The sequence below is a fragment of the Pyricularia oryzae genome, chromosome 4 (genome assembly GCF_000002495.2).
Source record: "Pyricularia oryzae 70-15 chromosome 4, whole genome shotgun sequence".
Lineage (NCBI taxonomy): Eukaryota > Fungi > Ascomycota > Sordariomycetes > Magnaporthales > Pyriculariaceae > Pyricularia > Pyricularia oryzae.
In genome coordinates this window covers 2,031,446-2,048,260 of record NC_017851.1, presented here as the reverse complement: position 1 = coordinate 2,048,260, position 16,815 = coordinate 2,031,446, and the positions used below count along the sequence as shown (strand labels likewise).

Below are 16,815 nucleotides of genomic sequence, written 5' to 3'. Positions count from 1 at the left end.
ACAAAAACATTGTTGGGGGTTATTTGAGATGCTTCATTATGCGCTTGAATTCGATTGCATTTTCCTGGGTATGGGAGCTCTGTGGTTTTGTTTGTTGTTATTTTGTTTTCGTTTCGAGTTCGTGCTCAGGTATTGTCTCGTCGTGGTTGCCAGAATGGTGCTTGATTGTGTAGAAGGATTTTAGCTTGGTTGCCGTCCTCAGAAAAGACGGAAGGCAGCACCGGGACAGAAGCTAGGCGGATTAGACTGTTCGTTTTTGTTCTGGTGACTTTTTCAGAAGCCTTGTGGAAGGCGCCTAGTCCTTGAGGTCTGTGTGAGACTTTACATGCTTTCTCGTCAATGTTCAGGGGGATACCTCTTCATTTGAAGGAGAAATACGCGGAGATTAAACTGGACTCCCACTTGGACAAACAGTCAATCAAAGCTGGGCAGACCTGAGAGCATCGTCAATAAGTTGAATCATGTGTTTTGTTGATAATTTTCCACGCTTTGTTTGATATTTAATATCTGAGTAATGTGAGTAAACAAAGCTCTCTATTGGTGCTAACAGTGGTCAGACCAATTGCTAAAATTAGGTAGGTTTGCAGGCACGCCAGTAATAACTTCAACGAAGTTCCATGTATCGTACAACAAGCCAATTTCGGAATAATAGAGAAACGTGACCAAGGTAGCCCAGGCGATGCTACGAGCCTCCGTTTTCTCGAGGCTTTCCTTCACACCGGCGTCTTTCTTCGCGAGATTTTGACATTCATGTTCTTTTGGATAAAGAATGCTGCGTTGAACGAATGCCAGGGGTTGGACGGGTCGAGCAGTGTTATGTCAAATCGCCGAAGGAGCTAGGAAATTGAATCACATAATAGGTAGGTAGTTAGCAATCTGAACTTTGGAGAACAACTAAAAATTCGTCTTGGCCCGTCCAATCGTTTGCTCACCTCGACATAAGCTTTGTTCAACTCAATCATGGCAATCGTCTTGCCCAGACATTCCCATCTGCTCCCCGTCGCAAAGTCCATCATGACAGTCTGATCCATGACGCGCCACTGCTCGGGTGCAGCCTCTACCCACCGCTCTGGACGGAACAGGTCGGCATCGTCTCCGAACACGCCCCTGTCTCGCATGACAGGCCACACTGCCCAGCCGACATCAGTGCCTGCCGGGATGTGCTTGCCGCACAGGATCTCGTCCTTGCTCGACACCTTGGGAAGAAGACCAGTGGCAGGAGGGTACATCCGGAGCCCCTCACGGATGACTGCCTGCAGGTATGGGAGCGCCCTCGCCTCTGCGTCCGTGATGGGTGACGAGATTCGTCCCTCCGCTGCAGCGGCATCGATCTCAGCTTGGAGTCGGGAATACACGGCAGGATTGGTGATGATGAAGAGGAGCGTCGACCGGATCGCAGTGGCAGAGGTGTCGGACCCAGCAACAATCTGCACCATCGTCTCGCTCTCCGCTTCCCCTTTGGTCAGGCCGTGAGCCACGAACGAGCCGAGCATGTCCCGCTTGACGACCTCGGGCTTTTCACCGTAGCGCTCACCGACGACCCTGCGGGCGATAGCCATGACGTCGCCGATGCCCACCATCTTGCGAGCATCTGGGAAGGCCCATCGGAGTCGCGGGGATTGCCAGACTGCCGTGAGCCACGGCACCAGTGTCACAAACATGAGCATGGGCATCGATTTTTCCGTTGTTGAGATGTAGCCAAGTGCATCGTCGTCTGCAACGAGGTTGCCAAAGGACTCGCCAAAGGCCAGGGAAGAGATGATGTCCAACGTCAAGAACTGAACTTTCCTGGCCAAGTCGACCGGCAGGAAAGACTTGCCCTCGCTATCTTTGCCGTCAACCGACAGATACTTGTCTTCGAGCAGCCGCACGAAAAGCGAAATCTGCTCGTCGATGATCTCATGCACCCCATCGACGTCTTTGCCGCCATATCCGGGCATCAACTTGGAGCGGAGTGTCTCGTGAACCTTGTCGTCCATGAGGGAGAAGACATTGTCGCTGTACGGGTCGATCCGGAGTCCCAGATACCACCGAGGGCGTTTCCAAGTTGAGCGCACTGCCCAGATTTTGCGTAATTCTTTGACGTCTGCACAAACAATAGTGTTGGTGCCGATCCTCGCGACAGGTCCTGGGAAGAGGACGAACAATAATCAGTCACGAGATGCTCAACATTTTGTAGTTCCAAATGTTCAATCCAGGCCAATCATCGATCTCCGCAAAGAAAATATCATCTTTCGTATTATTGTAAAGTTGAGATGACGTTTTTGAGACACCTCGCCCGAGGTATTGTCTCTAATATTTGTGAGACTGAGCCAAGAATGTGGCTATCGATTGTGCAATGTGAAACTGGGGCATGGATAGATACAAGATATTGGTACACACCGTATTCACGAACAACGTCGGCTAGGTCTAGGTTCATCCGGCCGCTGAGTTGGCTCCTTATCATCCAGTAATCGGTCCAGCCGGCCAGGGAGGGTCCATCAATGTGCTTCAGGCGTCGCCAGTCTCGGAAGCGCGCAAATACGGCATATGCCACCACGGCAGAGATGCCCCAAATGGCCGCCGTAGCCAGCATGGCGCAACTGCTACTGCTGCCGGCCGAGAAGCTCATATTGAGCATCGTGTGGCACGATGTGCCCGAGTGCGCCAGAAGAAAGCTACGCCTGAACTTGAACCCCTGATGTTGTTGCAAGTATTCCGTCAACTATAGCTCGGGTTGGACGAGCTTGATGGGGTTCCAAACTGGCTGGATTTGCAAGTGCGCGCCGGATCGTATCGCGCACGTGGTATTATGTTTCTAGCGTACCAATAGTAGAGCCTTGTCGTAAAGAACTAATGCTCCTGGTCGGAAGCGGACAGACGCACGATCATGCAGGCGTCGGGACAAAAGGGGGCCAAACGGCGGTTTCTTATACGATATGCAGCTCAACAGAAGTGACAAAGAGCCTCCCGTCGGTCGAGATCATGTGGCAAAGACACAGGGAGTTTGTGACAAAGGAATGCAGTCTTATCCAGATTGCGACCAAAACATTTTGAGGAGGACCAAAAGTGACAGCGTCCGAACAGGGAACTAGCTTGGAATTATGCGAACTCAAACTCCAGCTCCCTTCCGCGATCCCCGCTGATCTTTTGACGAGCCCACATTTGCTTTCGCTGGCTACTAACCTGAGTCGTTATGGTTCCTTTTTTTCCATCACCCAAAAGGTGTCCCTGGTGGTCTGCCACCCCTGGTGTTCTCAGCAAGGGCACTAAACTAGCGGGCAATAAATAGTTGGGATCGTCAAGCTAAAGTAACAAGGGTGAGTGGGGGGTGACGAATGTCAGGGTTTTCCAATGATATACCTAGACTAGAGAGAGTACTTTGTACAATGTTCACAACATACCTTGGCGTCTTTGCATGCCACTCGCTTACCGTGCGGCTTTTGACCGGAGTAATAAAAAAAAAAGACTCTGCATCGGATATTTGCCGTTCGGCGTTATCAATTCATGTCAAAACGAGGATACGAATGTCGTGGTAAGCGAGGGAGCGAAAAGGGGGGGTCAGAGGTGGTATTCACCTTGCATGGCTCTGTTCAGCAACAGCGTATGAAGGATTAAAAAGAAAGAAAAAGTCTCACAAGGTCAAGCGTATAACTCGAGCGGAGTTTCGCCCGAGATTGTGGAGTCGATTACCAAGATCAGGGGATGCGCCAAGCGAAGTACGAAGTACCATAAAGATACCTACCAGCTTTGGCCACGCGACCTTGGCGTTAAACATAGCGCACTAGCTTTTCTTTTTTTCTGGAGACGCAGGGCCACATGTGTGGTCACCTATCTCCATATTCTGTTATCCTTATCCTGGTTTCTGGGTTGGTGGGCAGAGATTTGAACCATTTTGCGTACCCGTCGATATGGGTGGGATAAAAAGGCCATGGCAATCTACCAAGAGTGATTAAACAGAGCGAAATAGGTAAAGACCTCGCAAAGGAGTAGCGGCCAACAAATGGACCCTCCCCGTTCAATCACAGTACTCCATACAAGAAAAGTAGAAAAATCGTTTGCATGCACGAACCGGGTCAGCAGCCAGTCGCGATTGCAAATCTCCATTCGCGAAAGCTGCAAGGTGGCGCACTACTGCACGGTCTATTAGCAACAGCTGCAGATATATCAAAGGATCGAGCAGGGAAGTTTAGGTCGGTAAGATATCCTTATTCGCTTTTTTTTTTTTTTTTTTTTTCGCTGACAATCGCCAAGACCCAATCGTCGGTGATTTATTGTATTTCATGTTTGCTGTGCCTTTTGCTTGCAATTCATCTGCCGGACTTGCCGTCGCAGCGTACAGCATGATGATGTCGACCGGTTTGCTGACATGCCAAAGGTGATTGGAGATGTGGGGGAAGGGGCATTTTACATAGTACCTACCTTACCTACCTAGATTATTTGAACAAAAGTCGAACAAACTTAACTTGCCAAATTTGCCGTATTAGGCAAGTCATCTGTTGCTTTGTCCAAGATGTGGATTTTGAGGGGATTTTGTGGCCATGACCGCGGCTTGAGAACCAACAAGACGCACGCACTCCACCCAAGCACCTCGGAGCACAACGACTAATGTACTATAAGATGAGCACTAGCAACCAATGACATGATACCTTCCATGGGTACTATGCTTTCCAGCTCCGTCCCTCTCTCTCGTTGCCTTGGAGTATGGTACGGAGAAATCCTTACGCGGCGGTTTTCCCCTCTGTTGTTCCTGTAACCGCCCATTCTAGGAAACTGCAGCTGTCCGCTTTCGAGCTAGGTAGATCTTAGCCTCTTTCTGATTTGATGGCTTGACATCCCCAGCCGCACAAGCCTGGAAAGACGTCAGAAGAGACTAGTTCTAGACCTAATCTTGGCGTCCGGTGGCTTTTAACTGACGGGATGAATATATGCATTCGCTGCACCTTTCCAAGCCACCTAACAAACTTGTCCTTTACGATTCCTTTTTTTTTCTCCTTAGCTGCAAGCACCCTCTTAACTCTTCCCTTTTTCCTTTTGGCTTTTTTTTTCCTTCCTGTTTCTGCGGTTGCCCGACAAAAAGAAAAGAAAAGAAAAGGAAACAATTTTGTGTCAAATCAACAAACAACCCGTTCACCAAGACCCCGCCATCCACACCCTCTCCCCCTAAGGTGAAGGTGTTTATTTTCCCTTCCAGTCATGGCGGAAATTGTAAGAGGCACTTATCTCAGGCGATGTAACGGTCGGGGGTGCTGATGCATGGCGGAGAGGCCCTGCTTTTCTTTGCTGATCTCAGCACGTCAGCATGTTGTGGTGTTCAAGTGACCATGGTGGTGGTGGTGGCTCCCTTGCTAACTCGAGTTTGCCATCCGGCCGCAATTAACGGCAGGTTCCCGATTTTCAAGATGATACCGACGGCGATTCTGCCATTGACGTTGTGAGTTGCTCAAATCATTATGTCGTTTGCCGGGTTTCCCCCCCCCCCCCCCCCCTTGTCCACTTCATGAATCGCCGCAGGTGTCAATCTTCTCCGGTTCCTGATCAAAAAAGGGGGGTGGGGGAAGGTTATGGGCTAAAAGCCCCCAAGGGCTGAACTGAATCATTTCGCACAAGTAAAAATGCCAAGCGCTAAAGTCTTGGAGTGCCCAACTAACACGTACTGGTACTAGCCTTTCGAGGAGTCTCTCACGTCTGTCAGATCGAGCATCTTTGCTTTCCAGCAAGAAAATGGTCGCACTTACCATGCGATGAGTGCGGGGAGTATGTTGATGGCCTCTGACACCAAAAAAGGGCAAATTATAACTGGTACAAGGATCCTTACTGACTGGCTGTTGTGTGCATTAGAATATTTTTTGCCCAACGACCATGTGAGTGCATGTATACGCCAGCCGGGTATCGGCATTCTTGAACTATTCTAGCCGAATTAGATTAGTACTCACCAAGACTGTTTATTCCCGGAACAGGAAGAAGTTCAAAGACTTGGTTAGTCAATTCAACATGATCAGCTTCAGCTCAGGATTCAAGGGAACAAGACTAACAGGGCAAAACACCACAGATCTGCAACACTATGTAATGATCAAAACCTTGAATGGCAGACACTGCCTTTGCCCCAAGAACGAGACTGCCACATCAGTGCTCGACCTGGGGACCGGGACAGGCATATGGGCCATAGAATATGGTAAGTTTATATATTAGCCCCGGTAAATATTTAAGCATATCAATACTAACCATCAGCCGTAGCCGATGCCCATCCCGAGGCGCATGTCATCGGTGTGGATCTCAGTCCGGTTCAGCCGGAGTTGTAAGTTGAATGACTCGTCCTTGAGGTTCAATGTGCTGTCGAGACATGCTAACAAATTCCCAGTGCACCTCCAAACTGTACATTCGAGGTTGGTACCTTTGGTTCCTAGTTCTAGAATGTCTCTCTTGAGATATCAAATCGAGGGATGCCAACTGAGTATTTCTTGATTTTCAGATCGATGACCTCGAAAAAGAATGGACTTGGTCAACCAAGTTCGACTTTATTTTCGCCCGGATGATGACTGGCAGCTTTAGTGAAAACCGAAGCGTAGTCGAAAAGGTTTTTGAGTATGTCAAGACCGGTCACAAAAAACACTTCTCCCTGATTTTCTTTTTTCTTCTTCTTTTGTTTCTGACGCACTCTCTGGGCTTTTGGCAGTCAACTTGAACCCGGTGGCTACTTTGAGGCCCAGGACATGGCTTTGCCCCTTGGCTGCGACGACGGTACCCTCAAGACCGATTCGGACTTTTGGAAATGGTGCAACCTAGTTATGGATGGCATGAAGGCTTTCGGCCGCCCGGTCGCGGCGGCGCAGGAGTGGAAGAAGCTCATGGAGGACGTGGGCTTCGAGGATGTGGTCGAGACGGTGTACAAGTGGCCCACCAACCAATGGCCCCGTGACCCCTTTTACAAGGAGCTCGGAACTTGGAGTCTGATGAACATGGACGCCGCCCTTGAGCCTTCCACCATGGTCCCTCTTACCAGGGCGTTGGGATGGAGCAAGGATGAGGTCACTGTGCTGGTGGCAAAGACCAGGAAGGAGCTCAGGGACCCGCGTATCCATGCTTATTGGCCCATGTGAGTTGATACATTGCCAGCCCCGAGACTCTGCTGACTGCGGAAAAGAGTCTGTCGCTAACCGAAGTATCCCTACAGATACGTCGTGTATGGACGAAAACCCTTTCGGCCGAGTGCGCCTGCATGGTCACCAGAACCCGTGCCTATAGCGACCCCGACAGCAGCCCCAGCGCCTGCCCCTGCTCCTGCTCCTGCTCCTGCGTCGAGCGCTGCGCCGGCCCCTGCCCCTGTCGAGACTGAGAGTGAGGCTGCGCCACCCAAGGCAACAGCTGAGGCTACAGCGTCCAAGGAACAGGCTGAGGCTACTTCTTCCAAGGGGGCAGAAGCGTCTGAGAAAACAGTGGAAGGCAAGGACGCAAAGGAAGAGGTCGGCTCTTCGTCTGCGGCAGATGCAAAGCCAGAGTAGGGGGCTTATCAGAAAAAGCAACAATCTTGCACGATCTGCTTCTGCAGGCGGTATCCACGGGATCCCAGAAGCAATATTGCGAGTGGGATGGGTGGTCAATGCAGCCAACGGATGTCGGGGAAAGGCAAGAAGGCCCGGCAAACGACCATGGTTACCGAGGATATTATTATTCATGGCGATCATTTTGTTCATAACCCAATTTCCGCTCATATCCCCTTTCTTCATTTTGGTCTCTCCCCCATGGCCGGAAGGCTGGGCTCGTCGAAACTCGCCATCAGGGCTTCAATACCCTTGTGCTCATCGTCCTCATCCAAAGCACCATAGATGTCCAGGACCTTCAAAGCCATCTCGGCATACTTGATCGCCTTGTCCTTGTATCGTATCATGTGAAATATCCTCGCCAAGATTTCATACTGCTCTGCGAACAGCGAGGGGAGATGCTCGCTCGCGAGTAGATCGAGGATCTCCAGGGAGAGGCGGACGGCGACTGGTGCGTCTGCATTGTCGATTGAATCGACCAGCTCTTGGCGCTTGGCTTTGATGTCCCTGCGGCGCTGGTCCGACACTGCCCGGGAGGACTCGGGGGCGGTGCAGGCTGCGCATGTGCACTTGAACCCCCATGTGTTTTGGAGCTGGGTCTGGCGTTGTTGGAACTCCATCCCGAGAGCGGCGTCTGGCGAGTATGAGAAAGTTTTAGTGGTGCGTGGCTTGAGAAGAGCGGGTATTTTTCTTCTTTTTTGTGCGACTCGAATGATTAGGGAATCAGGTTAGACTTGCAGCTGATGTTGATCTCCTCCCCAGCCTCGATGTCTTGAGCTGCTACGGCAACGGCAACCATGCTCCGTCGAGAAAATCGGGTAAAGGCACTGCGAAAATGTTAGTGGACGAGCAGAGACATCTATTCAAGTCGGACACACGTACTTTGGCTTGCAGGCATGGTTCATCCGCTAGAGAATTTTGTACACTGTCAGCATGGCCTTTCGGAACAGGACGACAGTCGAATTCGTCAAAGCCAAGTCACTCTTCTTTTTCTTGAGAAAAAAAAAGAAAAAAAAAGAAAAAGAGAAGGAAGAAGGACAAAAACCTCACAGCAATCAAAGGAAACAAGACCATATGCGGCGCGCCATCCAGCTCGCCCGCAAACGAATTCGTCCTCAAAACATTCTCGACCGCATCCCCCGCGTGCGGGCTGCTCCTGGCCAGCGACAGCACCCTGTCCGGGTCGGCCAGTCGGCCCACGGCCTCGCGCAGTAGGCGGTATCCCGCGTGCCGCTCCACCAGGCTGGCGAACAAGTTGTCGGTCGCAAGGGCGGCCCGCTCTAGCATGAAGGGCTCGAAGCGCCGGATCCGCCGCGTGGCGAGCACGCCCTTGCCTTTGCCGGGCACGTCAACGACTTTGTACGCCGGGGTGGTGCTGGCATTGTGCAGCCTACTGCTGCTGCTGCTGCTGCGGCTGCTGGGGAGATGCAGGCTCGGGTCCTCCAGCAGGTGCAGGCTGCTCGCGGCGTGCTCGGGCGTGGTGATGATGCTCATGCCGCCGTCGCCGGCGTGCGCGTTGGTGTAGACGCAGAACTTGGTCCTGGGAGGAGGAGCCGTCGTTCCGCTGGGGCCGTCGTCGCTGCCGCCAGACGGCTGGGTCTTGGGCGCCGCGCCCTCGACGCAGAGGGGCTTGTGAGTCCAGGGCGCCCACTGCGACGGGTGCGGGCCCGAAGCGTCGTCGGTCGGGACGGCGCACTGCGTGTAGCCTGGCGAGTCCAACCTTCCTTTGAAGCCGGCGGGGCATTCGCTGGTGAGTCTTGGCAGGCCCAGAGCCGCTGGGAGAAGGGACAGGAACCACACGGGTGGAATCTGATGGGTCCTTTTGCGTCCTTGTGCCATGTTTTTGTTGGGGGTTTTGTGCGAGAGGTTGGTTATTCATGGACTTGCGCTGCATGCAAGACGGGCACTGGAAAACAGACCGTCTACAGTCATGTCTAGCCAGGATCCCGCTCTTTTTATCTTGTATGCAAAAAAATGCAGAAAAGTCAAGAGGCCGGTCACGATCGGAAGGATGGAATAAATTGCCCAGCGAAGCCAAGGCGTCGGAAATACTGCGCCAAGACTGGTGACATACTTACCCGCTATAAATATCCCCGGCGGAGAATTTGCCGATCAATTATGCCCTGGGATTTTGCTGTACATGAAGTAGTCAAGGCAACATGTGAAAACGGTGCAGACCAAAAGCAAAGATTTCAGTGTTTAATTTGTTCCAGCAGACGCTCTGGTGGTCTGAAGTGGCTCAACTGAGCTAACCACCAGTATATAAACCAAGATAAACACTCTTTTTTTTTTTTGCCAGCACCGGGTGCAGTATACGCAACTGGAAGTAGCCCATGCATTGCTGCCGGTAAAGACACCGGCTAATCACCCTCACGATGTCATATATAAAGTGCCGTGTGCGACGTGCGGCGTCTTGTACAGGAAGGATCGCCTTCTTTTAGATCCCTTGGATGCTGGTTCCGGTTCAACGTGTAGGTACACAAATTAGTACCATCATCCAGCAAAGAATGACTGGGATGCCGCCTATCCCGGAACACTATCAGGCAAATCACGACATTTACATGTCAAGACTCGGCCAAGGGTTAAGCTCTGATTTGTACATGTTCGTATACCCAAGGTACGAATAGGAAAATCTCCTATGGAGACTTGTCATTAACATTCAAATTAAAATACAACATTATCTTTTCTTTCCCATTATGCTCACTCAGACAATTCCCTCAAGACGAAAGCATCCCTTGGTTCCCTAGCCTAGACAAAAGAACCATCAAAAGCACAACGTCAGCATCGTATGCAACATGTCGCAGAAAGCAGACAGGGGGTTCCGCGTGGCCAACTTACACAACAAATACCACAACGACCACTATTATAACCACAACCAGGGTGGCCGCACACCCGATCCACAACTTTTTCGTCCGCCGGCTTCGCTCCTCCAGCTCCCTCCGTCTCGTCGCAGCCATGGACCATATAGCTTCTTGATCCTGCCAGGGGGCTGCTGTCGATCGGCTGCGTCCCCGAGAGTCACCCTTGTCGTCATCGTGGGGATTGATCTGCCATTTGTAGTAGCCCACCAGCTGGTCGGCCTCATAGCGGTCTTGGATCGGCTGAATTGGGTCGTCGTGCGTGTGGGATAGGTGTGCTTCTGCTGGTGTTGTGGGGCAGTCGGTTTGGGGGGCTTGTTGGGTTGGAAGGCCGGGTTGCTCGACGATCGAGTCTGTCGATTCTTGCGACTCTGTTGAGAAGCGCCGTTGGTTGCGCCTGGAGCTGGCTTGCGAACGCATCTCGCGGGTGTATTAATGGTGAGTAGATCAAAATAAGCGGGTATATATTAGACGTGGTGATGCTGGTATGTCATGATCGAACACTATATCTGTAGACAAAACTCCTTGCATGCCATTGAAATAACCAGCGGCCCGCAACGACTATATAAGCAGATATTCTAGGTAAGGCTACCGAAGCATTTGTTGCGACATCCCTCCAGTTGACGCGGGGCTGATTTCGCAGAAGGTATACATATGGCTCATTGTTAGCTGCGCCCAGATAGAGAAAAGATCAGTCAAGAAGACCAAACAAATTGTCATCGGGGCGATTTGATTTATCCCAGCGACCAACCACACGACTGCGGGTAATTGGTTGACCACCCGAGGGACCTTCCCCAGCAAAATTTCAAAGGGCACCCTAAAAAAGGGCCGCAGAGGTTGACGGTGTGAATCAACAAAGAATGCGGAACACGCGTTCGACTGGTTGGTCGATAATTACCGGTGAGACTGGAAAAGGCCCGTCTTGAGAATACCGACAGGTGACGACGACGCGGGAGAGGGCCCTGCAGGAAGGCTGGGAAGCTGTGTAACCGTTTGGCAGAATATGATTGATGGATGTAAGAAGCTAGTATGATATTTGAACAAGTCTAAGAGAGAAAGAGCTCCAAGAAGGCAGGCATCTTGCAGCGTCCAATAGCGGTTCGATCGAATAATGTACCCGAACAGGGAAAGAGACAAATAAAAAAATGACACATAGTGAATGTAAGCCGACAGAAGAAATGGGTACAGCGAGCGAAATCCCACAAAGATCGTACAATCATATCCAAATCATCAGACAAAAAAACGAACGAGAATCAAAAGTCCACATCCTCCTCGTCGAGAAAACCCAGACCGCTGTCATATCGGCGGCGTTTCTTTCCTTTGGCAGTCCCATCCTCCGGGGCGATGGCAACAGCAGAATCGTCGCCCTCGCCCACACTACTCCGCCTCCGCGTCTTGGCTGCATCGAACAAGCCTCCGGAGCGAACCACAGTTGTGGGCATCCCATCAACTTGTTGGCTTTTTCGGGCTGAAGGGGTGCGAGAATACCTCGCTGATCTGCTCGAAGTGGATTCTTCCAAGTTTTTATTCTGGGGGGTCGAGGCCAAAAACTCGCGGCTCATCTGAACGACACGCTCGAGCTCCTCCTTCATGGCATCGACGGCCTTTTTGGCAGCAGTCTTCTCATCCTCAACGCGCCCCTCGAGCCTGCTCTTCTCGACCCTGAGCTGGCAGACGGTATCGTGCGCCGCGCGAAGGGCACCGTTGACGCGGTCGACCTCGATGCGGAGCTCAGCCACGCGGGCATCGCGAAGAGCCAACTGCCTCCCGTGGGCCATGTTGAGCTTCTTGGTCTGGTTGGCACATTTTATTTTTGCCCCAGCGGCATCCGCCTCTGCGTTGGCGAGCCGGACACGCAAATCGCCAGCTTCGGCTAGCAGCGTGGCCAGCTTTGTTTCGAGCTCGGCAACGGCGGCGTCGTGAGCTCTGCGCGCCTCGTCCACCTCGGTGTCCCTGGCTGCGGCAGCGCCCCTGAGCAGCTCGCACTCGTCGAGCGCGGCTATGCGTTGGGCCTCCACTCGCTCCGCCAACTTTTCCAGCTCTGAAATGTCGCGCGTGTAGCTCGCCGCTGCCCCCTTGAGCCGGTCGAGGCCGACCTGTAGCTCTGCGACCTTGGCATCGCGGTCCTCCAGCTGCTCCTTCAGGTTCTGGACCTCCGCCGCCAGCTCACCCGAGACGTCCACCCGGGCGGACAGCTGCTGCCGCAGGGAAAGCTCCTGTGCGTGGTACTCGTCGATGGTCGCCTCGTCTTCGCGGGCGCGCTTTGCGAGATCGCGCAGCCGAGTCAGCAGCAGGTCGAGCACCGCGGCGCCCGCCGAGCTGAGCGGGAGCGTGATCTCGCCTGGCGTGAGGTATTCCAGCTCCAGGCGGGCGGTGCGGAAGGCGCTGACCATCGAGATCAACATCTCGCCGGCATCCGAGCCGGGGAATCCGAGGTCCGTGATGGAGGTTGATAAAGAGTCGAGCGCTGCTGTGCGGTCGGAAACAGTGGTGAGCAGGTCCGCGAGCCGTGCCTCGATGGCGGGCTCTGGCGATTGGTCCGTGATGGTTTCTGGCGCGGTCGTGGTGGTGGTGCTGACGGTCACCAGCGACATCCGGTCGGATACTCGGCCTGCTAATGATTGGTAAGACTGCAGCGCTGCAGTGAGCTTTGAAACCTCCATCTGAAGCGATGCTAGTTGTTCTTCCAGCTGCTGCCTTTCTGGGTCGGGCAGTGAGGCCTGTACGCCAATGTGCGATTCGGGAAGCGAACAGAAGCGAAGAGAGCTCGGCGTCTGCAGTCCCCTGGCCAGAGGACTGGTTGCCGGCGGTGATGGGAAGGACGCTGCAGCGGCCTCGTTGGCAGTCTTCCTGGACCCCGCCCTCCGAGATGGGGTGCTGCATTGCAGCTCTGCCATGGTGGCATCACCAAACTGGTCGTCGTCATCTTCGTCATCAATATCCATCATCGAATACTCGCCCAAGGCAAATGGGTCTCGAGCTGCCAACGTCCATTCATAGCTGCGTGTGTTTTCTATTGTGGTCTCGGTTCGGTCATGGAGCTGCTGCCGAAGTCTAGCCACTTCTCTTTCCAGGTCGAATATGCGCTCAGTATTGCCAACCATGGTATCTATGGTCAGGTCAGGATCAAGCTCCTCGTGAACGTGTAGATCTAGACATTGTGTATCCTGGTGCTGCTGTTGCTGTACTGCTCTGAGCTGACTTATTTCCGCATCCTTGGCTGACAGGTCATCCCTGAGACGCTGGAGCTCTGCCTTGGCCTCGGCCTCCTTCTTCCTCTTTTCCGCATGGATAGAGTTCATCTCCTCGCTGAGCCCGTTGCGGCGAAGCCTCCGCTTGACACGGCCATCCAGAACCTGACGTAGAGGTAGAAGCTTCACATCTCCACTCAAGGGGGATGCGTAACTGTCATGGTTCGTGTACAAGTCCAAGCCGTTTCTTGACAATGAAGATGGTGATTTTGCTGGGGTAGAGTGGCGCCTTCGAGAAGATGCAATTGGAGCAAGGGAGGTCTTCTTGACCATTGGCGTGAGTCCTGTGGACAATGGGTGGTCTTCATTTTGCAGTTGATCCAGAATTGGGCCTGGGTCGGAAAACCTGACCTGTTTCCGAGGGCGGCGGTTCTTTTTCCTGGGAGTTGAGGAAACATCCAATGAGGGGGTGCATGGCTGCTTTGATGATTTGGGTGAGGCTTCAATATTAATCCGAACTGTACATGATGATGTCGTGCCTGTGAGAGGGCCTGTAGTGCTTCGACGTGTCCGCCGCAGCGCGATTGGAAGATCAATGCCGTCTGTCATCGCCTCTTGTAACAGAAAATACAAGCTAGTAAGCAAGGCAAGAAACGTATCACCGTTTTCCCAAGAGTGAGCTACCAACCCGTACAGAAGGCCGAAACAACCATATAAAACTGGGAGAAAGAAACACAAAAGCTCATGTACAGATACAGGAAAATTCTACTTCTACCATCACATTGTTGCCAACCGATCCGGGTGCAGCTCTTGTCTTTTTGTTTTGTTCAACGTCAACTGTTTACTTGGTTGCCTCTTCAGGACTAGCGCTTCCCAACCCACTATGCAACGGCACGAAACCCCACCACCAGTCTCCGCTCCAAAGCTCCAACAGCCGCTGAAGGCCAATCATTCCAGAACTTCCAGGGACCTCGCGAAGCATTGTGACTGGGTTGTGCGTCCCGGTTCACTGGAGCGTGAACCGCGACTGGCAAACTCGCCCGCGAGATTCACATCCCCAATATTTTCTTTTGTCTGGTGGCAAACACATGAACGCGTTTGGTGTGTCCTCCCAATATCCGTCGAATCATCTCGTCTCTACGGAAACGAACGTGTATCTTGGACTGGACGAGTTTATTTGCTGGACGGGTTTATTTGAGGAAAACCTGACGAACCCACCTTTGCGCCCGTCCGAACGTTTTCTTGTCAAACCAACTGACAAGCCATCTTTTATTTCAATTCAACGTGTTCATCCCCCCTGACAGCTTCACCGCGTGAACAAAACGCCAAATATATCCCACAAAGATGTTTTTTTGTGGATTGGATGAGATCCAGATGGATCACCGATTGCTTTTTGTCCGAGCTAGCCAAGCGGCATAGCTGACAGTTCACGTTCTATCCTGGGACTGCTGCAGTACCTTCACCTTTGTGTACGCGTCACGCATAGACAGCAAGCCTCCCTCACACTAGAGGCGCAACTAGGGCAAGCTCGGATGTCCGGTCACAACGGACAAGCGGGAAGCAAAGGGGATTTCCCACCAGTAACTCAATAAGCATTTCTAACTATTTCTTCTAGAAGCATGACTGCAAATTCTTTGTCGCGTTTTGTTTATAGGTTGAGCAGAGTAATCCAGGACTTTCTCAAACAAAATATTCTTCATTGTCAACAAACACAGCACTGGCCACCCCATCTTGATACTAGCTCTGGTTCTGGATCTAGTTCTGGCAGATCTCTGGCTTCTAGTCAACAGAAGATCGTCCCTCGGCAAGGCAGTCTAGTGTTAGCTCAATCCACAAGGCACGAGCACCCATCATGTCGTACACACCCAGTCCGACCCCTTCAGCGGACGAGGAGACTCTCGGCCTCCCCCGCATTCTCTGTCTCCACGGCGGCGGCGTCAACGCGGACATTTTCCGGTTGCAGATGCGCCCCATCATCACGCGCCTGTCAAGCCGGTTCCGCTTCGTGTTTGCAGACGGGCCGTTCATCTGCCCCGCCCACCCAGCCATCGGCGCCGTGTACGGGAACCACGGACCCTTTCGCCGCTGGCTGCGCTGGCTGCCCGAGCACCCAGAGATCGACGGCGAGACCGCCTCGGAGGAGATCCAGTACCAGCTCAGGACCGCCATGGAGGACGACAACTACCGCGGCGGCAGGGGCGAGTGGGTCGGCCTGTTGGGCTTCAGCCAGGGCGCCAAGATCGCCGCGAGCTTGCTGCTGGCGCAGCAGACGTTGGAGGCCTCAGGGCAGACGCAGGACTGCAATTGGAAGTTTGGAGTCATCATGGCCGGACGCGCGCCCTTGGTGACCCTGGACGAGCGCATGGGTTACATCAAGGGCGTGCAGGATGCGTCGGGGATCGGGGCCGAGTTTACGGACTGGGCTGGGAGTGGCGACGAGGGCCACATTTTGAGGATACCGACCATACACATCCACGGCTTGAAGGACCCGGGACTTCACCTCCACCGGAAGCTGCTGGACAAGTACTGCTTGCCAGAGAGCACTACGCTTGTTGAGTGGGAGGGCGACCATCGTCTTCCGTTCAAGGGACCAGACGTCCTTGCTGTTGTGGACCAGATATCAATCGTTGCCAGGAGCCTGGGAATACTAACATACTAATGGGTAGGAATTCACGCATTGGAATGTGGTCTTTAGTTTCTCCTATTCCCCCTTTTCTTTAACCATTTAATCACCGGTACGATCATATAGAGTAACGGAGTGGAGGCCATGTCCTATTAAAAGTACGCAGATAGAGTAATCCATAGAAAACCAACTAATCACACTTGGTCGCGCTCGGGGAGCTTTCTCTCGCCTACGGAGGCTGTTGAAAGGGGTGAGATTGATGATGAGGTTTTTAGAGTTCTAGTTCTAGACACTATGGTAATATTTGCCAACCATGCAATACAGAATCTTTTGCCCTGTGACTTTTTATTTATTATTTCTGCTGTACATGAAAGAAATGAACGAGGTAAACAGGTTACACCAGGAGTATTGCCATTCTCTCGTGGTTGCAGTCACATCATCTACCTACCCTGCACTGACCCACCCGCTGTTTCTTGTAGGCAGCAATTGCAAATGTGGATTTAAATCCAAACCAGTTCACTTTCCAGTCACGGCATTTTGTCATGTGCGCCTCGAATCTTAGCGCCAGAAACCCCGTTTTGTTTCTTTGGCTCTTACCTACAGCACAACCGGAGCGAGGGCAT

General features: G+C 52.5%; 7 protein-coding genes across 7 annotated transcripts; 2 read left to right on the top strand and 5 right to left on the bottom strand.

Annotated features, from left to right (window-relative positions):
* Positions 1-273: 273 nt before the first annotated feature.
* Positions 274-2,611, bottom strand: MGG_03392 (uncharacterized protein; the record flags this gene model as incomplete). The annotated part of the gene is made up of 4 exons (XM_003716503.1): positions 274-319; positions 379-434; positions 933-2,128; positions 2,383-2,611. The coding sequence occupies 4 exons, from the start codon at positions 2,609-2,611 to the stop codon at positions 274-276; spliced, it is 1,527 nt and encodes a 508-aa protein (XP_003716551.1).
* A 280-nt stretch (positions 2,612-2,891) lies between these two features.
* Positions 2,892-3,571, bottom strand: MGG_17100 (uncharacterized protein; the record flags this gene model as incomplete). Its single annotated transcript, XM_003716502.1, has 3 exons — positions 2,892-3,285; positions 3,384-3,450; positions 3,558-3,571. Coding segments are annotated over 3 exons (285 nt in total), but the record flags the coding sequence as incomplete, so codon positions are not given.
* Positions 3,572-4,983: 1,412 nt separating this feature from the next.
* MGG_03393 (uncharacterized protein) lies at positions 4,984-7,542 on the top strand. The gene is made up of 11 exons (XM_003716501.1): positions 4,984-5,187; positions 5,366-5,413; positions 5,646-5,736; positions 5,821-5,843; positions 5,940-5,958; positions 6,032-6,154; positions 6,217-6,277; positions 6,341-6,365; positions 6,452-6,564; positions 6,656-7,075; positions 7,154-7,542. The coding sequence occupies exons 1-11, from the start codon at positions 5,176-5,178 to the stop codon at positions 7,479-7,481; spliced, it is 1,263 nt and encodes a 420-aa protein (XP_003716549.1). The 5' UTR covers positions 4,984-5,175; the 3' UTR covers positions 7,482-7,542.
* Positions 7,543-7,575: 33 nt separating this feature from the next.
* Positions 7,576-9,359, bottom strand: MGG_03394 (uncharacterized protein; the record flags this gene model as incomplete). The annotated part of the gene is made up of 3 exons (XM_003716500.1): positions 7,576-8,188; positions 8,399-8,428; positions 8,571-9,359. The coding sequence occupies 3 exons, from the start codon at positions 9,357-9,359 to the stop codon at positions 7,703-7,705; spliced, it is 1,305 nt and encodes a 434-aa protein (XP_003716548.1). The 3' UTR covers positions 7,576-7,702.
* Positions 9,360-10,031: 672 nt separating this feature from the next.
* On the bottom strand, positions 10,032-10,935 carry MGG_03395 (uncharacterized protein). The gene is made up of 2 exons (XM_003716499.1): positions 10,359-10,935; positions 10,032-10,268 (listed from the first exon to the last, which is right to left on the bottom strand). Exons 1-2 carry the CDS (start codon positions 10,796-10,798, stop codon positions 10,238-10,240), a joined length of 471 nt encoding a protein of 156 aa, XP_003716547.1. The 5' UTR covers positions 10,799-10,935; the 3' UTR covers positions 10,032-10,237.
* A 424-nt stretch (positions 10,936-11,359) lies between these two features.
* Positions 11,360-14,345, bottom strand: MGG_03396 (uncharacterized protein). Its single transcript, XM_003716498.1, has one exon. The coding sequence runs from the start codon at positions 14,176-14,178 to the stop codon at positions 11,632-11,634; it is 2,547 nt and encodes an 848-aa protein (XP_003716546.1). The 5' UTR covers positions 14,179-14,345; the 3' UTR covers positions 11,360-11,631.
* Positions 14,346-14,775: 430 nt separating this feature from the next.
* On the top strand, positions 14,776-16,459 carry MGG_03397 (citrinin biosynthesis oxydoreductase CtnB). The gene has a single exon (XM_003716497.1). The coding sequence runs from the start codon at positions 15,422-15,424 to the stop codon at positions 16,226-16,228; it is 807 nt and encodes a 268-aa protein (XP_003716545.1). The 5' UTR covers positions 14,776-15,421; the 3' UTR covers positions 16,229-16,459.
* Positions 16,460-16,815: the final 356 nt, after the last annotated feature.